Here is a 21,424-nt window from a genome sequence, read left to right as displayed (position 1 = left end):
ACAAATTGATGTATATTAAAATCTTCATGATATGTTAAAAAAAAAAAAAAACCTTAGAACAAACCTAACCAAGGTCTGAACAATCTTTACAATGAAAACCTTTAAAACACTGATGAAAGAAATTGAAGAAGACACTGAGAAATGCAAAGAAACCTTTAATCATTAATTAGAAGAAGTAATATTGTAAAAATTACAATCACACCAAAAGCAACCTGTAGCCAGAGGTAGCTCAGACTTATTACTAACTATATTTTACACTTAACCCATAATTCTTATCTATGTTTAGCCACATGGCTTGGTAACTTTTCTCAGTGTGGCATTCTCATCTTGCTTCCTCTGCTTCTGGCTGGCAACTCCTGAATCTGCCCTTCCTCTTCCCAGAATTCTCCTAATCTAGTCACCCTGCCTATACTTCCTACCTGGCTACTGGCCAATCAGCATTTTATTAAACCAATTCAAGTAACAAATCTTTACAGTGTACAAGAGCATTATCACACAGTAGAAACCTGTATATTCAATGCAACCCCAATTAAGTTCCATGACTTTGCGAAACAATAGGAAAATCATTTGGTAATAAAGAGACTCTAGATAGCCAAAACAATCTTGAACAACAACAACAAAAAATCCTCTAGGGGTGTTAGCATGCCTTACTTACAGAACCATAGTAATAAAGATAAAATGGCACTGTCACAAAACAGACATATAGACTACTGTAACAGAACAGAGATCTAAATAAAAAGTCTAAATAATTATAGAGATTTGAGTTTTACCAAAAATACACACTGGAGAAAATACAGCCTCTTCAACAAATGACACTGAGGAAACCATACACATACATGTAGAAGAATGAAATTGGATTCTTATCACTCATCATGCACAAAACTCAACTTTGAATGGATTGAGGAACTCAACATAAGACCTGGTAACCTGAAACTGCTGGAGGAAACAATATAGAAAACATATCAACATATGCATGTGGATAAGAACTTTTTGGATAGGAGTCTGGTACCAAAGGTAATAGCAACTGATAGATTGGATATCATGAAACTATAAAGACTATGGCAAAGGAAACCACTGTTTGAGTGAAGAGGTGGTAGCCTACAAAGTGGGAGAAAATCTTTGTCTATTCCACTTCTGACAGAGGATTAGCATTCAGAAAAATGTCAAGAAAACAACTCAATTAAAAAGTAGACTATGGAATTAAACACAGTTATTTCTTAAAAGAAAAAATATGAATAGCTAGGAAACATTTTAAAAGGGGCTCACCATGCTTAGCCATCAGGGACATGTAGATTAAAGCCATGTAGTGTTCTATCTCACCTCAGTCTAAATGGGTATCATCAAGAATACAACTCAGAACAAGTTATTCATGTAGCAGTGAGGAAAGGCTATCCTTGTAGACTGTTGGTGAAGGTATAAGCTAGTGAGTCCATTTTGGAAATACATCTCAAGATTTCTTTAAAAAAAAAAGATGTAAAACTACTATCTATACCACTCCTAGCTATGCAGGAAAACAATTCCATATCCTACTATGACACCTGCATAACAATGTTCAATACTGCCCTATTCACAATAGCTAAGACACGGAATCAGCCTAGGTATCTATTAATTGATTAATGGATAATGAAAATGTGGTACATACGCACAATGAAATGCTATATGGCTATAAAGAAAAATGAACTGATGCAATTTCAGGTAAATGAAAGAAAGTTGAAGAAATAAAACTGTGTGTCCAGAAAGCCAGGTACTGAATGTGCTCTCTCATATGCAGATGCTGGGCTCCTTAGTTCTATGTGTCTGACATGGGCTGCCTGGTGAAACAAGATAGTTAGGAAGAGGTCTGTGGGGTCAGCAGAACATAGGTAACATCAAAGGAGAGGCAGGTAATATTGGGGGTGGAAAGGGTTAAACAGGGAATGGGATTAGGAGGATAGGGAAAATAAAGGCATGAAGGGAGAGGGTTAACCAAAATGAAGGATTTGAAAAAAACCATATGGAAACCTAATATTTCCTAAACCAATTTTAAAAATATGACAATACTTCATAATGAGATACCTTGCATTATTAGATAATCTACTCCTAGAAGCAGTGAGACACTAAACAAAACCCCCAGAAGGCAGTATGGGACACTTTGTAGGTTGGGGAGGCTTCAGAGATTCCCACTACAATACAGGCTCTTGCTTTTCTTGGTTGCCTGCCAGAACTATATAAGACCCTATTGTTGAAGACTCCATATACCTTAGTTGCAGGATACAGAGAAATCAAACTGGAACTGAGCTGGAAAACTCCTCACGGATGGCGAGCTATCAAAGTGTTGGAAGGTACTATGCAGGCTTCCAGGGTAGAAAAGATATCAAGGATCTAACCCAGGCATGAACTCTATGAACTACAGCATCAACCTGCCAGACATGACATATCCACATGCATAATAGTACCATAACTGTTATGGGGGAAACCAATTTTTTTTATTAGATTTCAGACCTACTCCATAGAAGGGAAATCATTCCTAGTATTGTAAACCTAATCAAAAATCTATTTCTCAGACAGTCATAGGTAGGCCCTTTGAGACCCTATTAGTTCTGGTCTTTAGATAAGTAGAAATAACATCAATCTTCTCTTTACAGTGAACAGTAGTTAATTCAAAAACTCATAGCTGCTAAAGATACTGAGAATAGGGGACAAATAAGAGCTCATTCATAATCAAGCCATTCGTACTCCCCTGTCAAAGGCTTGGAAACACTGTGGAAAAGGCAATGGAAAGAATTTAAGAGCTGAAAGATAGGGAGCTGGGTAGAGAAACCCCATCCCCTTGGCACAGCACAACCAATGTTTCTTGTGGCATACCTACACAAGATCAGCCATTTCAACAGTCAGTCATGGTTGGGAGGAGCTTATGGGACTTTGCCCCTTCACATTAAACTACTGGCTCTTGAAACAAGCCATCATCTTCAGATGTGCAGCCATGAGACACACACAAAGCTCCAACTGATAAACCCAACCCTATGGCCACACAGATGGCACTGGTCAAAGTCAAAATCACACAGACAGAAAGATGTCAATGTGGGAAGAGTTTACTAGGAAAGAGGCAGGACCAGGAAATGAAGAAAACAAGAGGATGGGCTGAGTGTGCACCTCTGAGTGTGTCAACAGGAGTGTCAGTGTGTTTACTCTCATATGGATGTCTTTCAGAGTAAACGTTCACAGCTCTGAAGTATCAATCCTTCACAGTTTTCCTAATGAGAATAAGAACATTTTTGTTTTGAGGAAAAGAAAAATGAAGCATTAAGGTCCTAGAAGTAAAAGTAACAAGATAGATAAAAGGTTTATCTGTTGTTTGACTTTCAAAAAGATGACTTGTAAAAAGGAATGTGTGTGGAAAAATAAACCTGAGAAAATTTCTAACAGCGATTTCATTTTCATTGTTACCAAAACTTTCTGAAAGTTACATTCTACTGAGTATTCACTGGAGTTCTGCCACCTGCTTTATACTATGCTTGCTGTTAAATTGCTTGTATCATTTGTAGAAAAAATGGATGAACTGGAGATCAGTATATCAAACCAAATACACCAGACTCAGAAAGATGAACATCACAAAATTTCTCTCATATGTTGTGAGGGTCGGTTTTATGTCAGCTTGACACACAAACTAGTTATCTGAAAAGAGTACTCTTAATAGAGAAAATGCCTCCATAAGATCCAGCTGTAAGGCATTTTCTTAATTAGTTATTGATGGGGGAGGGCCCAGCCCATCATGGGTAGGGTCATCCCTGGGCTATTGGTGCTGGGTTCTATAAGAAAGCAGGCTGAATAAGCCATATGGAGCAAGTCAGTAAGCAGTACCCCTCCATGGCCTCTGATTCAGCTCCTGCCTCTAGGGTCCTGCCCTGTCCTGACATCCTTTGATGACAAACAGTGCTATGGAAGTGTAAGCCAAATAAACCTTTTCCTTCCCAACTTGCTTTTTGGTCATAGTGTTTTGTTACAACAAGAGTAATCCTAACTAAGACATATGTGGAAGTTAGTTTTGTGTATGTGTGTGTGCACACATGCACATGTGTACATGTGTATGCATGACACATGAAAGTAACAGATGGACTACAAAGAGGGAGGAAGTCTAAAGGAAGAGAGAGAGGAAATAGAGACTAAGAGGAAGAAAGATAGGAAGCAAGGAGGAGGGATAAGGATTGAGGTAATATGAGGGAAGTACAATAATACTATATTTATGTATGTATATGTTATAATGAAACCCATTATTCATACACTAAAAAATTAACGGAAAAGTAATTTTAGTAAAAAGATAATTTTAGATTTCATCTAAAATCTAATATCTAACTATATGAAATTTTAAATGCATTTTTAATCAAACTAAAAGTAAATTTTTAAGAAAGGAAAAATCAGATATCCTCTACATGAAGTTCAATAACAGAAACTTTGGGGAAATCATACCTCATCCGTGTTATAGATTATCTGGAGACCTGAAGAAATCATTTCCACCAGGTAAAGGAGAAAGAGAGATACTGCATTTATCTGAAAACAAACAGCAACAGTTAGTAAAGGAAAGAATGAAAACATGATGATATGAAATTAAATACATATGCTGTCATTTTCCCCAATAGTGCCAGACAAAAATAATTTTTTCCTATCACTAAATTAAAGCTATGAACCCAATATAGAACAAGAAAACCAGCGTTATAAATGGCATGCTAAAATCCCAAATTCACAGTGCTGGTTAACAACCACATGGCTGGTCTGAGAAGGCTGGATGAAGAATTCTTAGCATGGTTTCTGTAACATCTGTTTCCTTCAACTTTCAAATTCTGAGTCTAAAGTTCTTCTTTTTGGAATAGTTGTGCCCCAGAGGAACTAATATAATACCATCCATTTGAAATATATGCAAATGAAAAAGCTATTTGCAAAACAAGACATCACACCTCCACCAAGACACTGTAAACAATGAGGAGTGCATCTTGAAAACAGTCTCATTAGGAAACAGAATTTATGGCAACAAAAGAATGTGCTACCTTTAATTATTGGTATGCTATATAATTTACAACTGCTCATGAAAAATGTTAAGAACACATGAAACTATTAGTGTATTAAATGCATGCTTTATTTGATCTAAACAATAAACAATGCTTCCTAATTTAACCATAAAGCATTCATAGTAGAATATATGAAGCAGGAAAGTACAGTCTCCAATATGGACACATCTTGAGTGACAATTAAATTTCAATGTCAACTTGACTAGACACAAGGACACCTGGGTAGCTACGAAAACACTGCCTCCAGATGGGGAACAAAAAGGCAGAGGAGGGCAAATTCTTGCTTTCTTTGCCAGGGCTAGGATACTCTTCTGGCTTCAATGTTAAACTCTAGGTTCTCTACTTTTGTGGTTCTAGGGCTCACACATCATATGTCCTTTCCCAGCTTTTGGTCCTTTGGCCTCTAACTTGAGAACCACACTTTCAGACATGGAATGAGGTTCACCACTTGAATCTTTGGTATTCCTTGTAGATAGGCTGTTGTAGGACTTAGCATCAATAATCACATAAACAGCAAGGTGTGATGGTGCATGCCTGTAATTCCACCATTTGGATGGCTAAGTTCAGCTACACAGCTAGTGTGAATAATAGTGAGATCTTATTTCTTAAAAGAAATTAATAAAAATTTATATGAGCCATTTCCCAAATATTACCTACAGACACACAAGTCTGAACATACCTGACCTCAAGTATATATGCAAGTCTATCCTTTCCTCCATCCCTCTTGGCTCCTTGACTCTGGAGCGCATTCGGTAATATATCTTGAATCAAACCAAAGTTTCTCCAACATCCTATCTTATATGATTGCATTTAAATTTGGAATATGAAGAATAGGCAGTCTGTAGAGGCATAAAGTGAACTACAGGTTGCTTAGGGCACTTCAGGGAAAATGGAGAGTAGCAGATTTTGCTTTGAGTTTGAGAGTGAAGAAATGTTCTAAATTTGAGTGTGGTAGTTGTTGTATAACTTAGAATATACTAAAAACACAGATGGTACACCTCAAATAGGTAAACTATATGGCATACAAATTATATCTCAATTAAGTTGTTATTAAATAAATAAGATTAAAGCAAAACTATGTCAGGATACTGTAAACGAGTTAAAAAGAACAAGTAAGCGAGGTGTAGCTTGCGTTTATATGTAAAAGATTTCCATTCCCTAACTGTGCTGCTGGTTTGCTTTCCCCTAACGTTTCTCTAATTTTCACTGAGTTACAACAGGAAGCTGGGGCGGAAAATTCCTGGTGCCTTTCCAAGCCTTGGACAAAGTAGCCTTGTGCCACTGAGACACTGCTGCTGGCCCTCACAGAACCCAGGCCTATTTCGGAGGTCTCCATAGCTCCTGGCACCCCAGAAGGCAAGCTTGTCAAAGTACCATCCAGGAAGATAGAGTAGCTAGGTTTGGGCCTTGTCGATCAGCATAAGTTTGTGAACATCCTTCCTCAGCACATGCCAGAGAAGAGTTTTCCCTGCTGGGAAGCTCATCCAGAAATCTCCTAGCACTGAGAACAGCCTGCCTGGAATGACTTCAAAGAAATTCCATTCCTGTGGACAGAGTTACAGGAGCACTTAGAAGCAGCAGAGAATTTTATGCTTGCACTTTTAGGATATATATGTAAGGAAATGCCAATAACTAGGACACTATGGCAGGATTTAGTTTAATGCCCACAATGTAAGAGGCACCAAGTTTAAATTCTGGATTACAAAATAAAACAGATGAAGCTGAGTCCCAGCTACCTGAGAGGCTGAGGCAGGGAGCATCTTTGGTCCCAGGAGTTTACCACTAGTCAGTGCACTAAAAAAGACCCCATCTCTTAAAACATAAACAAACAAACAAAACAAACAACAAAAACAAAAAGAAAGAAAATAAATACATTGAAGCAGATTAAAAATGGACAGACCAATGGACCTTAACTGACTGCAAACATTTTTACAACCAACTGATTTTTTTGACAAAGGTAATGGTAATATACTAAAAAGGAAGTTTCTGTAATAACCAGCACTGAGAAAAGTAGAAGCTCACGTGCCGGAGGAAGAAATCTGACCCCTCACTCTTCATGTGCACAGTTAATTCCCAACAGAACAATGAGTTAAATGTAAAGCACAGAACTACAAAATCACTGAAAGGAAACACAGGGAAATGTTACACATTGGTCTAGGCAAAGGCTTTTGCACGTGCGTGTGTGTGTGTGTGTGTGTGTGTGTGTGTGTGCGCGCGCGCGCGCGCGCGTCGGGTAAGAGGGGGAGGTTAGCTATTGACTCCAAAGCACAAGCAGCAAACCAACAGTAAAGAGAAACTACAGAATGAGAGAATCTGAACTATTTACCAAAATAAGGGATTAATTTCTAGGATATATAAGGAAAACAATGCAACAATAACAAAATAATACAATTTAACAATAACTTAAATAGGCAATACTCAAAAAGAACATAAAAATGAACAATAAATACAAGCAATAATAGGAAAAGGTAAATCAAAATGATAATTAGATACTATCTTATCCCAGTTAGAATGACTACTATCAAAAAGACAAAAGATGAATGTGAAGAGAGGGGAACTCTCATACTGGGAGAATGTAAAACAGTGTAGCCTTCATAGAAAATACTATGGGGCTCCTAAAAACAACAGCAGCAACAACAAAAACCTAGAAATATATTCTTATGTGTATATTAAAAAGACAGAAATCAACACACCAAAGTGACATCTAAACTCAGAAGCTCATTATAGCACTATTCACAACTGTCAAGACACAAAACTTGGGCTGTTGATGGACGGGCAAAGAAAAAGTGGGATATATACACACAATTCAGTATTACTCAGCCATGAGAAAGTGAAATTCTGTCATTTGTGCAACATGAGTGGACTAGAGGACATATGTGAAGCCAGAGACAGAATGACAACTGATGCCTGTTCTCATATATGGATGCTAACTAGGCCATCTCAAAGCAGAGCCTGGAGTAGTGGTTACCAGAGACCTCAGAAAGCTGTGGAAATGGGGGTAAAGAGAGGACTGCTAGCTGGCATGTTGGTGTAATTGAACAGGAAGAATAACTTTAAATGTTCTTAACATAGCAGGTTAGCTACTGTTGACAAAAAATGAGTGGTATTTGAAAATAACTATTAAGAAAGACTTTGAATGTCTGCCACACCAAGAAATTTTAAGTGTCTGAAATAATTGATATGCCAATTATCTTGATCTGATCATTGTATCTATTTATTGAAATTACATACAGGATCCCATGAATATACAGTGTTTACCAATTAAAAAATATTTTTCATTATACTTATTTCCCCAAAGAATTAAAATGGTAAATGTAAACAGCAACAACAACAACAAAAAATATCAATTCTACTCTTTTGCGAGGACTACTCTTTTTTGACGTAGGCTGTTAAAGCCTTCTTATAAATTTAGTAATCCTTAGGATTTAAACTCTACTACATTTTAGCTCTTTGTCTATGTGCATGTATACATACACAGTACATGTGTGAGGTCAGAGATCAGATTTTCAGAGTTGGTTCTCTCCTTCCCAGGTCATTAGGTTGGGTGGCAGGTACCTTTACATACTAAGCCATCTCTCTAACCCAAAGCTTATTTGTTTAAAGGAAAGTTAATGTTACACACTTTTTATTTTGATTTTACTAATCTATAGCAAAGATTTTAGAAAATACATTTAACTTCATCATTATTAAAAACAAACAAACCAAAGTTCCTGCTACATAGAAATGGGTACAGCAAGCCGAGTGGTGGTGGCACACGCCTTTGATCCCAGCACTCAGGAGGCAGAGCCAGGAGGATCTCTATGAGTTCAAGGTCAGCCTGGTCTACAGAGTGAGATCTAGGACAGGCACCAAAGTTACACAGAGAAACCCTGTCTCGAAAAACCAAAAAATAAATAAATAAATAAAGAAAGAAAGAAAGAAAGAAAGAAAGAAAGAAAGAAAGAAAGAAAGAAAGAAAGAAAGAAAGAAAGAAAGAAAAGAAATGGGTACAGCATTTTCTGTGTTTGGAGACAGCATATGAAAGTTTGGAATTCTTCCAAATTTATAAACAAGCTTTCATTTCTGAAGGTAAGTTTCCATCTTCTAAGTAGAAATAACAATACAATCCACTAAACTGATTCACTAATTTAATAAGATATTTAAAACAGGGTGGGGAAACTATAGAAAAGAGAAACTTCAGTTGGAGAGATAGTTCAGCTGGTAATGTGCCTGCCATGTATGAGGACATAGTGATCTCCAGAACCCATGCTGGACATGGTAGAACCCGCTTGTAATCCTAGTGCTGGGAGGCAAAAAATAGACAGATCCCTGGGGCTCAGTAGCTAGCCCACCCAGCCGAATCAGTGAGCACTAAAGCAATGGCAGACCCTATCTCAAGTTGGGTAGTGCCCAGGTAATTACACTGGAGGTTGTCCCTGGCCTCTGTATGGCAATAACGTACTATATATAGATATATGTGCATGCACACCTGTAAATGTATGTGCACACACAAGAAAAACTCTTATTTTTAGTAAGGAATATATGATTAATAAGTACCTTATTCCAAAATAACAACACACAGGTAACCCAAAAGAAAATCTGTTAAGGATAAGTAGTATATATAATATTTATATCTTACAAACAAGCCACAAGATATCCATCTTAAAATACAGAGATATGGGGGTGGTAGTGAAAACAAAGCAAAAAATTCTATGATATACTGTTAGCATAGGTATAGAATTTAACAAAACACAAAGCTAATAGGTCTCAAAAATGTCTGTGATATTCCCATAGAAGTGTTTAGCCTTACTGGGGGTTGATATACTAAAAATGATTGGTGGTCCAACAAAAACTTCTAAATAATTGTTACACCCCTGTGTGGGAGACCAGCCCCCACACTTATTTACCCCAGGAACTCTTGAGGAATGAGGAATAAGAGACTTAGTTAGAAACAGAGAGGAGAGAAACAGAGAGAAAACACAGGATAGACTCGGGTGGTCCTAGATGCTTATCCACCAGCCCAGAGCTTTATTCCAAAGGTCTATTTATAACAATGCCAAGGGGTGGAGCAAAAGACCTCCCCCTTGCTAGTTACAGTCACCTGGTCCCCAGGCCCATGGTCCAATCATCCTCTTATGCAGTCCTGCTAAGTACAGCCACTAGGAAACCTAGTGGGCTACAACACCCCTGTCGATGCCTTTTATTTTCAAGTGTAGAGATTCTTTTAAATATATAATTAAGCTTCACTTACTGAAGAAAAAGTAGGCATGCACCTTCCAAAGAGAAATAACCCATCTGATCACTCCATGAACTTGGTATGTTTTAGTATTCCATGACAGCATTTCCTTCAGCCTTGTCAGTTACCAATGAAATTTCTTTTCCATTTCAGGGTTCATTTACTTTACTATTTTCAAGCTATGAAATTTACTTTGAAAAAGTGTAAGCAGCCTCAAACATGCCATGATATGGAATGCAAATGGTAGAGAAATAAATCTTTAATTTTTCTTTTACCTGAAGATGGCCATATTCTTCATAGGTGAGCAACTCGTCTCCTGTGTGCACACTGAAGATGGAATGAAGACACGTTGTGGGCCGTGGATCTTGCTTAAATTGCTGGACCTACAATCAAATATAAAATATGAATGATGCTCATTCACGTACTCATTTAAAATTAAGAATGCTACTTATTTTCAAGCAGTTTTTTATAAGGAAAGCTAAAGCTTATAGGTTGGGGAATGAACTAAGTAGAAATATCACCCTTTCTAAGCAACTGTGATAGACAAAGTTCATAATGACTAACTTATTAGAGTGAACGTAATTGTCAAGTGATGGTATTCACAGCACGGAATTCGAATGGAGTAGGGAGTACGACGTGAACATGACAGTAACAGTTTGTTGCAATATTTTACATATTACTTGATTGAGTTTTTACATTTTATTTATAGTATGTGAGTACATTGTGTTTGTGTGTGTGTGTGTGTGTGTGTGTGTGTGTGTGTGTGTTGGTTTGAATGTCATTGGCCCCCATAAGCTCATAGGGAGTGGCACTATTAGGAGGTGTGGCTTTGTTGGGGTAGGTATAGACTTGTTGGAGTGTGTCACTGTGGGGGTGGGCTTTGAGGTCTCATATGTGCTTAAGCCATGCCCAGTATCTCAGACAACTTCCTGTTGCCTGCAGGTCAATATGTAAGAAGTCTCAGCTCCTTCTCCAGCACCATGTCTGCTTGCATGCTGCCTTGCTTCCCACCATGATGATAATGAAATGAACCTCTGAACTGTAAGCCACCTAAAAGAAATGTTTTCCTTTGTAAGAGTTGCCGTAGTCATGGTGTCTCTTCACAGCAATAGAAACTCTAAGTCAGTGTGCATACATGTGCCACACATGCTATTGAAAGTTAGAAGACAACTGTGGGAGTCAGTTCTCTCTTTCCATCATGTGAGACCTGAGAAATGAACTCAGGTCATCAAGTTTGGTGGCAGGCACCTTTACCTGCTGAGCTACTTTGCCAGCTAATCTTATTTGATTTTGAGTAAAGTATGTACTTCTTATGTAAAATAAGGTCCCTGTGATGGTACTCAACTACACAGTTACCTGGAAACGCTTAACATGACAGTCAAATGGAAAAGTACTTTAGACTATATTTTAATGCAGCTAAGTTTCCAAACTTCAGATTTGACTTCTTTCTCTAAGGATAATACATTTTCACTATGGTATAGCAAATACATTTTCATTTGTCACCCAGACATAATTACCAAGATAACAATTCTATGAAGATATAGAACACATTTTTATTTACTAATCACATATAATTTGCTTTTTTTTTCTCCCCAGTTTGCTATCTCTTGCTATGTTGGCCAATCTGGTCTCAAATAACAAGCTGAGGGGATCTATCTACTTCTCGGAGTAGCTGAGACTATGGACCAATGCTCCTCCCTTAATCGCTGTAGATTACAAAGTATGAATTCTAAACAATCTAAGAGATAACTCCAAAGACAGAAACATCCATCCCTTTTCAGGGCATGCTCAATTGAATTACATTTACTGATGCCAATGTTCATTCCATGAACTGTTAAAATGAACTACTGACCCTAAGGAAAACTCATGGGAACTCAAATTCATAGTGAAGTCAGATGTAGGTAACCTGGGGGCCCACTACTTGCTAGTGGTCTCTGAAGTCAGCAACAGTTTTAGAATACTGAGCCTTCAGCCTCCAGAATCTCCACTGAGTCCAGGTAGTTGCTGGTAGAACTAAATGAAACAGCAGAATGCTGGATGTCTCAGAATGAAGATTTGCTTCGTGTTAAACATCCATACAGTAGATATTAGAAGTAATGTGAATAAAGAAAGGTTCTCCTTTGTTCACTCTGATATGACCCTAGAAACTACCTTGTCCAAAATGGTAGCCACTTTTTACAAGTGACTAATCAAATTATAATTAATTAAAATTGAGTCAGTTAAGAGATGTACATTCCAGGAAATAGTATGTAGATTTCAGGCCATATTTCAATTTCTCCATAGCCACATAGGGGAACTGTATATGCTCAATATGGACACAGAGCATTTCCATCATGACAAAAAGTTTTATTCTAGGACTGAGACACCTGGCCTCATTGTAGTTGGTTGTTTTTACTCTTTGTGCTCTTTACTCTTTTGGGGGCCCACCTCCCAGCTCCCATATAAATCATATACAGAGACTTATTATAACTTATGAATGCCCGGCCCTAGTTTGGCTTGTTTCCAGCCAGCTTTTCTTAACTTAAATTATCCCGTCTACTTTTTGCTTCTGGGCTTTTTCCTTTTCTTACTTCTGTACATCTTACTTTCACTCTTACTTCATGGCTGGCTGTGTAACTGGGTGGCTGGCCCATAGCTTCCTCCTCTCCTCCTTTTCATGTTTCTTCATCTCCTCTTCCCAGATTTCTCCTATTTATTCTCTCTGCCTGACATCCCTGCCTATCCTTTCTCTTCGCCTTGCTCTTGGCTAGCTGTTCAGCTCTTTATTAGACCAATCAGGTGTTGCAGATGGGCACATGAGCAACATGAAAGAATTCAACACGTTTACATATTAAACAAATGTTCCACAGCATAAACAAATGTAACACATCTTAAAATAATATTCCACAACACCCATGGCTCTGCACAAACAAATATGACTAACATCAACAAAACCAAAGTCAGGGTCTGTGAGCAAGATATCAGGACTGAGAATACAAGGCGATTTGCTATCAAATGCAGTCTTCTGGTCATGACATGGTCACTGCACTTATGGACTCACTGCAGCTACAATTACCCATATAAGAGCAAGCCAACAAGGCAGTCAAAATTCTAACAGGCAGCACTAACTGGGCTCAAAGGTTTAATAAATAAATAAATAAATAAATAAATAAATAAATAAATAAATAAATAGGGAGGAGAAAAGGTAGAAGGGGCTGGAGAGATGGCTGAGTAGTTAGGAGCACTGGCTTCAATCCCCAGCACATACATGTGGCTTACAGCCATCTGTAACTCCAAGCCCAGGTTATCCAACACTCTCTTCTAGCCTCCAAGAGCCCTAGGCACACATATGGTACATAAACATAAAATAAATAAGTAAATAAATGATTTTTTTTTAAGTAGAAGACATGAAGTGAGGGTGAACTGTGGGGGTGGATATGATCAGAACACATTATATGTACAAAATTGTCAAAGTATAAAAAAATAGTCGGTTAAGAAAACAACAAATGAGGAGACAATTGGGGATGTATATTTTCCATGTATAAAGTAACTGAGGGACTCAGAGAAGACAGACATTCTGTTTCCATATAAGAACATAAGCCAGCCTGGAACTGCATAAGCAAAAGTCACTCCTTTCTTACTGCCATGATTATTATCTCAAAGAAATGAACATTATCCTAGACTCCTAATTAAAATATAGCTGAACTGAAATAAGATTCATGTTCCCTCTTGTCCTAGTTTGCTGTGTTCCTGACCCTGAGGAAACACTTCCCTCAATGATGCTAGTCTTCTATTAACCACAACTGAGTTTTCAGCCCCAGCAGCCAGCATCTACTGCCCTAGTAAAGCATACCATGTTTCATTTCCACATATTCTTCATTCACATATATCACAGGAACAGCCCCAATAGAGTCCTCAAGGAACACTCAAACTTCCCTGAGATTTCCCAAGTCAAGCTTCCATAGCCTGAATTTCTCTCAATACTTTTATCTCCAACCCCTCAAAGAACAGCCTATTAAACTCAATGCCTTCCCAGCCAAAAGCTCCAAGCACTTCCACAATCCTCCCCACAAAACATGGTCAGGTCCATCACATCAATAACCCCACTGTCTAGTACCTAACTTCTGTCCTAGCTTGCTCTTCTGTTACTGCGATAAAACATCGACTGACATTTAGCTTACAGGTTACAGTCCAACACTGAAGGAAGGCAGGACAGGAACTCAAGCAGGAAACAAGAGGCAAAAAGGAAGCAAGACCATGAAGGAAGTACTGCTTACCAGCTGGCTTTCCACAACTTGCTCAGCTTGCTTTCTTATATAGTCAAAGACATGCCCAGGGGTGACACTGCCCACAGTGGGCTGGGCACTACCACATTAATCACAGGCACAGGCCAATCTGATGGAGGTGATTCCATTCCTCAATTGAGGTTGCTCCTTCCAGGTCCACATGTGTCAAGCTGACAGCTAACAGTGCACCCACTGAATAGGGATCCACAGGATGAGGTCCTGTCAGGTCAATGAGGTCACAGCTGCAGCTGACAAGAGGATGCTTGTCACTTGTCTTCAAGACATGCAAGAAGCCAGTGGGAGACTTTATTTCTAACCAGTGTGTCAGGGGAAAACTAACTGCTAAATGATTAAAGATGCTCACATGGGGAGTTATATAAAGGCTTTGAATTTCAAAGCTGCTAAAAGACAAGTAATTTAAGATTTCAGAAAAAAATCTAATTCTGTAAGCTTTGAAAATTAATGGGGTATGCTGTATGTCAACTTCAAACAAAATGTACTCTTGAAAACAGTCAAGAAACAAAACACATTAATTAGTATTTTATAGGCTTCCTAGCATTTGCCAAGTAAAGATCAAGAAAACGATTAGAGCAAATTTTTCTAAACTATATCAGAGTTTTATTTTACTTGTATTTTAAATTTTTCCTGAAAACTTTTTCGTTTGTGAGTAAATAGCTTATTTGGGATGGTTAGTTTGTCATCCATTCTTAAATTATAGCCTTAAAACACACAGTTAGAGGAAAATAATCATCCCATCTTTCTAAGTGTTCTGGAAGAACAAAGTTTACAAAATTTCAGGATTTCTCCTTGGTTAGAACTACTCAGCAGCATTTTGGATGAAGTTAAGCACAAGGCACAATCACAGAAAGCCCTCTCTCCAGGCCAACTGCACGTCAGCCATGAGAGCTCTGTGTGTTCTCCACAGGAAGATAAGAAAAGAGCTGTCTCAGTTGGGGTTTCTGAAACACCATGACCAAAACCAGCTTGGGAAGGAGAGGGTTATTTCATTTACACTCCACATCACAGCCAAAGGGAAGTCAGGGTAGGAACCTGGGGGCAGGAGCTAATGCAGAGGCCGTGGAGAAGTGCTGCTTACTGACTCACTTGCTGCTGGTGGCTTGCTTGGCCTCCTTTCTTATAGAACCCAGGACCACCAGCCCAGGGGTGGCACTGCCCACATGGGTTAAGTCCTCCCACATCAGTCACCTATTATGAAAATGCACCACAGACTTGCCTACAGGCTGATATAGTAGGGGCACTTTCTCAACTGTGGTTCCTCTTCCCAAAGGACTCTAGCTTGTGGCAAGCTGACAGAAAACCAGACAGGACAAGAGCAAACAGAATATTAGGAAGTAAGACATTAATAAACAATAGCCCAGACATGATAATAAAACACAAAATGATTCTGTTCATATCCTACAAATGAAGAACAATGCCATGTACTCATCTCAACTGTCTAACAAATGTAAAGTATCTTCTAACTAATGTTTTTACAAAAATGTCAGGGAGTACACCACACACACACACACACACACACACACACACACACACAGAGAGAGAGAGAGAGAGAGAGAGACAGACAGACAGACTCACTCACTCACTCACTCACTCAAAGAAAAGAAGCTCAAACTTTCTAGATTCTGAAGTGATTTCAGAAGAGAAAGAATATAAGGCTTGAGGCCAAACAGCGTAATCACACAAATGTGCCTGCTTTACTTGTAAGAAAAGCTGAAAAGATACTTTTACTCTTTAAAGACCTAGAAATGAGCTTGCCACCAAGTCTGGCCCTGAATTATGGGGGAAAGTGAGAACTCACTCCTTTCAAATGTCTATTGCCATAGATTCATGAAGAAAATGACTCATCCAGAAGGGGAGAAGCAATAAAAGGCATGATATTGAGATTATTTTTCTCCTACTGTTACCATTGTGCTGGTTTCAAACCGAAACAAACAAACAAACAAACAACCAGACAAACAAACAAACAAAAACAAGAAATCTTTGTGCAGTCCTTTTGAAGTATTATCTAGATCAGGCTGACCTGTGGGAATATCTGCAGGGGCGTGCCTTGATGTCTAATTGCAGTAGGAATACTCAGCACCTTGTGGGCAGCACCACAGTCTAGGTGGGGATGGCCTGAACAGCACAAGAGGGAATGAATGCTAGCTGTGTGGGAACAGGCAAGAGAGCATGTGCTTATTCTTTATGCTCTAGACTGTGGGTGGGATGTGATTTGTTGGGTGACTTCTTGCCTTGGCAGTCCCAAAATAATGGACTGTAATTGGAATTGACAGCCAAATGAACCCTTTTCTCTCCCAAGTGGCTTTTTGTCAGGATATTTTATCACAGAAACATATACAAAACTGAAACAAACTCCCTTCATCAGAGCTGCTGTGCTATCTAGAATAGACCCTTAAGATCCAGCCTGTGGCTAGGCATGGTATGCAAGGGCACACCTTTAATCCCAGCACTCCAGAGGCAGATGTAGGCAGATCTCTGTGATCTGGTCTACAGAGTGAGTTCCAGAACAACTAGAGCTATGTAGCAGGCTTTCTCAACCACCAGCTCCCAAATAATGAAACAGAGGCTTATTATTAGCTATGAATGCTCAGCCTTATCTTATGTTTGCCCCACTAGCTCTTGTAACTTAAATTAACTTGTTTCTTCTCATCTGCATTTTACCTCGGGGCTTTTTACCTTTCTTTCCTTCTGCATGTCCTATTTTCCTGCTTCCTCTGTGTCTGGCTGGCCTGCGGCCTGGGTGTCTCCCTCTTTTTTCTCCCTTGTTCTCTCTCCTCTCCTTTTCTCGAGCCTAGATTCCTCCTCCTATTATTCTCTTTGCCCACCAGCCCCACCTATCCCTCTACTGCCAAGCTTTTGGCCATCAGCTTTTTATTAGACCAATCAGGTGCCTTAGGCAGGCAAAGCAAAACATTTTTACATTGTTAAACAAATGCAGCATAAAAAAATGTAACACACCTTTACATAGTTAAACAAATGCAACATAAATAAAGGTGACACATCTTTGCCTAGTTAAACAAATATTCCACACAGGGTTACAAAGAGACCCTGCCTTGAAAAACAAACACATAAGCAAGCAAGCAAGCAAACAAACAAACAAACGAACAAATAAATAAATAGATCTGACTTGTTAATCTCAACTGAGGGTTGACGTCAACCCTCAACTGAGGGCTCTTTCTCTCCCTCCTATATCTCCATCACAGTTGTTTTTAAGTGTGACCTATCTCTATGCAGTCTGTGGCCTAGAATGATGGTAGAGTATATAGTGTGGAAGGTTAACTGAAAAGGAGATCGCATCTCTGCAGCCATGGGTAAGTTGTCATCCATGCTGAAGTGATGTTTTCTTTGGTGTTATGGCTGCTTTGAGTCATCTATGCTGTATAAGTAACCCTTCATCCATGTAGGCAAGCAAAAGAAACTCATAGGTTTGCCACATTGGACTTTGTTCTGTTGTTTATATCCTTTCTGAGTAGATGTTTGTTCCCATCTCCCCAGCAAGAGTTCATACAAAACATGGTGACCTACATTCATCTAGGTCTAACATCCAAGCTCTGAATCATCCCTCACACCCCATGTGCATTACAGTAATATAGTCCAATTCCCTACTTGAAAAAGACATAGGGCTCAAGAAAGGTTAAGACAATAAAAATACTTGAAACCCTGACATACATGTGGTATAGACAGTGCTGTACAGGACGATTCTCTGAGTCACCTCTGCCACCATCTTCATGAGTTTAGCTGAAAAGATCATCACCGCTGGGCTTGCTGACTATTGACAGTAGGTACAAGGAGAGTCATGGTTCATCACCCAAACATCTAACTCCTGCCCTACCAGCTAGTTCTATGTCTTCTACCCTGATTGTGGATGGACTCAGAAAGGAGCTAGACTATATAGGCTAGCGAGGACTAGGGAGAGGTTCCATCTACATAGGAGAGGTTCCATCTATATAGCCATGGGAGAGTCACCATCCATGCTGGGTGCAGACCTTTCAGTGCAGCTGCTTTGAGGGCCACACATACTCCTGCCCATAACCCCTCACCCATGCACTGTAAGTCATCCTAATAAACCCACTGATTCTCTAGAGTAAACTTCAGTGAAATGGTTCAGTTTGTCATTAGCACTCTAGAGAGAGGTGTGGGCATTGTTTATGCCTCCTTTAGGGAAGTAATTTTAGCAAGATAAAAACTCAAAATGATTCAACTCACCATTTATTTTAATGGTCTACATTAATAATACCTATGGAAAGCAATATTAATTCTTTATAATTTGAGGGATTTCAAATAGTTTAAGTTAAACTCAAGCTCTACTTAAAAGAAAACATAATTATGGTAACTACTTGGTAAAAGTGAATAATATTTAGAAAGGGCCATTACACACTGGCTAATCATACCACAGAGTTGGGGAGAGAGCTTTATGCCATTATATCACTACATTTCATTTGATAAATAATTTCAGTTTATGTCTATCAGCTTGTTTAGCAAGCAAGCACATGAAATTCATGGCTCTTATAACACTTCCTAAAGAGAAATGTTGGCCTTATAAAACTACTTGGCATTCATGGAGGGATACTTGGGAAGTGAACAGTACTATTACACTTAAAAAAAGTTAACCATAATTACATCAATTTAATGTGTGCCATACTAGATTAATTCCAGCAACCAAAGTACAACATACAACTTTCTTTTAACATCTAAACAATCTTTGCAACAATTATCTGCAAAATCAGATCTCAGTAGACAAGAGATGCCTTTGTTGGATGCCTCCCTTTCAGCTAGTACTAAGTACACTTTTTCTGCCAACTAATGCTGCTGCTGTATTCTGTTGGAAAAATATAGTACTATTTAAAGTTGTGACTTCAAAGATAGATCTCAGAAAGTCAATCTGCTATCACATTTGTAGAAGTGGCGCACGCCTTTAATCCCAGCACTCGGGAGACAGAGGCAGGTGGATCTCTGTGAGTTCAAGGCCAGCCTGGTCTCCAAAGCAAGTTCCAGGAAAGGCACAAAGCTACACAGAGAGACCTTGTCTCAAAAAAACAAACAACCCAATATATTCATATGGTCACGAAATACACAACACTAAGAGATCACTGCTGAACATATTTGCTCAAGAAGCTGGAAACTCATCTGAAGGGCACATTCTAAAGGGAGAGGGTAAACATTAATACTTGGAGGACCAGTACCAAGTACTTTTTATACTCTGTTTCATTCTTCTCACAGTATGAAGCAGGTATTACTGTGATTCATACTTTACAGATAAACAACAACAACAAAACAGAAACATGTGGAAGTTAACGTATCTAAATTGACACATCTGGTAAGATTAGAAGCCAGTGTATTAACTTGTCAATTGTCCTGAAAAGAGCTGGCACAGTAAGCCTGCACCTGACAACCTCAGAAAAGAACGTTCACAAGTGTAACCATTGGCCCCCATGTGCTAACTTGTATTTTGGAAGGGATTCCACTATTCTCTCCTAACAGTGGCCTGCATATCTAAATTAATGTGGTTTAGGCTACACCAAATTTTCTCTTGGGAGTCTGGAATTAAGGTGTAGGCAGAGGGTACATACACTAATAAAAATCTTGAGGAGGAGGAAGAGCTCGAATGAGCTACTTTGGCATACAGCATCTTACATGTGCTGCTCTGGGAAGCTGGTACCTTGTTTCCTACATACTGCTAGGTGCCTCCTTGTTCAATCATGCTCTGTCTCTTTTTGCTATAATGAACCACAAACTATGACTTTGATGAGTGCTGTGAGAATCATTACAGCTGATGTCATCTTAGCAACCCATGACACATCAAAGTATATATGTGGACATGGTGTTAGGAGTTAGGGACTCAACATAATAGGTAAGTAAAGAGAACAGTGTATTATATTTGTCTAGAACTTTACAGTTTAGACAAACATGCTAGGTGTATTGTTCCTTTCATTTCCATATAACATTCTAAGGTTCTGTTTCCTAAAGCTGTAATTCCTGGCCTCTTTGCATGCAAATGAATGAGACATTATACTTTAAAAAAAAATTCCCCTTTGCCACAGCAATTCACATATCCAAAATTAATGTTGAAAAAGATAGTCTTTAAATAATAAGTTGTTTAGAATTATTCGTATTTGATAGCTTCCTGAGAATCTGGATCTTTATCATACAAAAAACAAATCAGGAACACAAATTCAAGTCTAAACAATAATTTTCAATCATCTCTCACTGAAGGTGCTACTTCAGTTTCAGGATTTCAAAGGCTTGGGCTGGGAAGGGAGAGGCTGATTTAAACTCCATGGCCTGTCCTAAGACGTGGCTTTCCCTTTTTCAAAGATGTTGTAGCAGTACTGGTTAAATTAATCCTTTAGAACGATATGAGAATTTCAGTCACATGCTTTACCTTATCAGCCTGCCGCATATAGCAGTAGAGAATTCCTCTCATACACTTTATAGCAGAATGCTCCAGCTCATGGGTCCTTCCCTTGTCATCGTCAATGCGCCTGGGTGAGAGAGATAACTCAGGAAACAAATTGGAATTGCATTTGAAAAGAGAGTAGAGCTTTTGATAATTAAGTATTTAACTACTGACTAATCCTGTGTTCTGGTGACATCTACTAATTCTGCCAGGGAAGTTTCATCTTCCCAACAGATTTAGGCAAAACTAAAAAAAAATTAAAAAATTAAAAAAAAAAACCACTCATGGTAAAACTTGTGCAGCTTTTCCTTGCTTCACAAGGGTGAGTCAATTCTTTTTAAAAGGGAATTTTCTACAATGACCTAGCTACACTAGAAAAAAATCACCCACAATTATTTGAAATTCACTGTTACAAAATGCAGACAAGCTATCTCTTTATGATATGTAATTCCCGATTGGATTCAAAGAAGCAGAAATTAAGGTAGGC

General features: G+C 38.6%; 1 protein-coding gene across 3 annotated transcripts in view; it reads right to left on the bottom strand.

Annotated features, from left to right (window-relative positions):
• The window catches only part of Phkb (phosphorylase kinase regulatory subunit beta), a 206,236-nt gene that overhangs the window by 139,606 nt on the left and 45,206 nt on the right, over positions 1-21,424 (bottom strand). For all 3 annotated transcript variants that reach the window (XM_059264496.1, XM_059264498.1, XM_059264497.1), the window contains 3 exons: positions 20,923-21,022; positions 10,533-10,640; positions 4,447-4,527 (listed from right to left, as the gene is read on the bottom strand). In XM_059264496.1, the coding sequence (XP_059120479.1) occupies positions 4,447-4,527; positions 10,533-10,640; positions 20,923-21,022 (289 nt within the window). The remainder of the gene's footprint in view (positions 1-4,446; positions 4,528-10,532; positions 10,641-20,922; positions 21,023-21,424) is intronic.

The sequence above is a fragment of the Peromyscus eremicus genome, chromosome 5 (genome assembly GCF_949786415.1).
Source record: "Peromyscus eremicus chromosome 5, PerEre_H2_v1, whole genome shotgun sequence".
NCBI classification, from domain to species: domain Eukaryota; kingdom Metazoa; phylum Chordata; class Mammalia; order Rodentia; family Cricetidae; genus Peromyscus; species Peromyscus eremicus.
The sequence above is the reverse complement of the archived record's forward strand: the minus strand, read 5'-3'. Positions and strand labels throughout refer to the sequence as shown.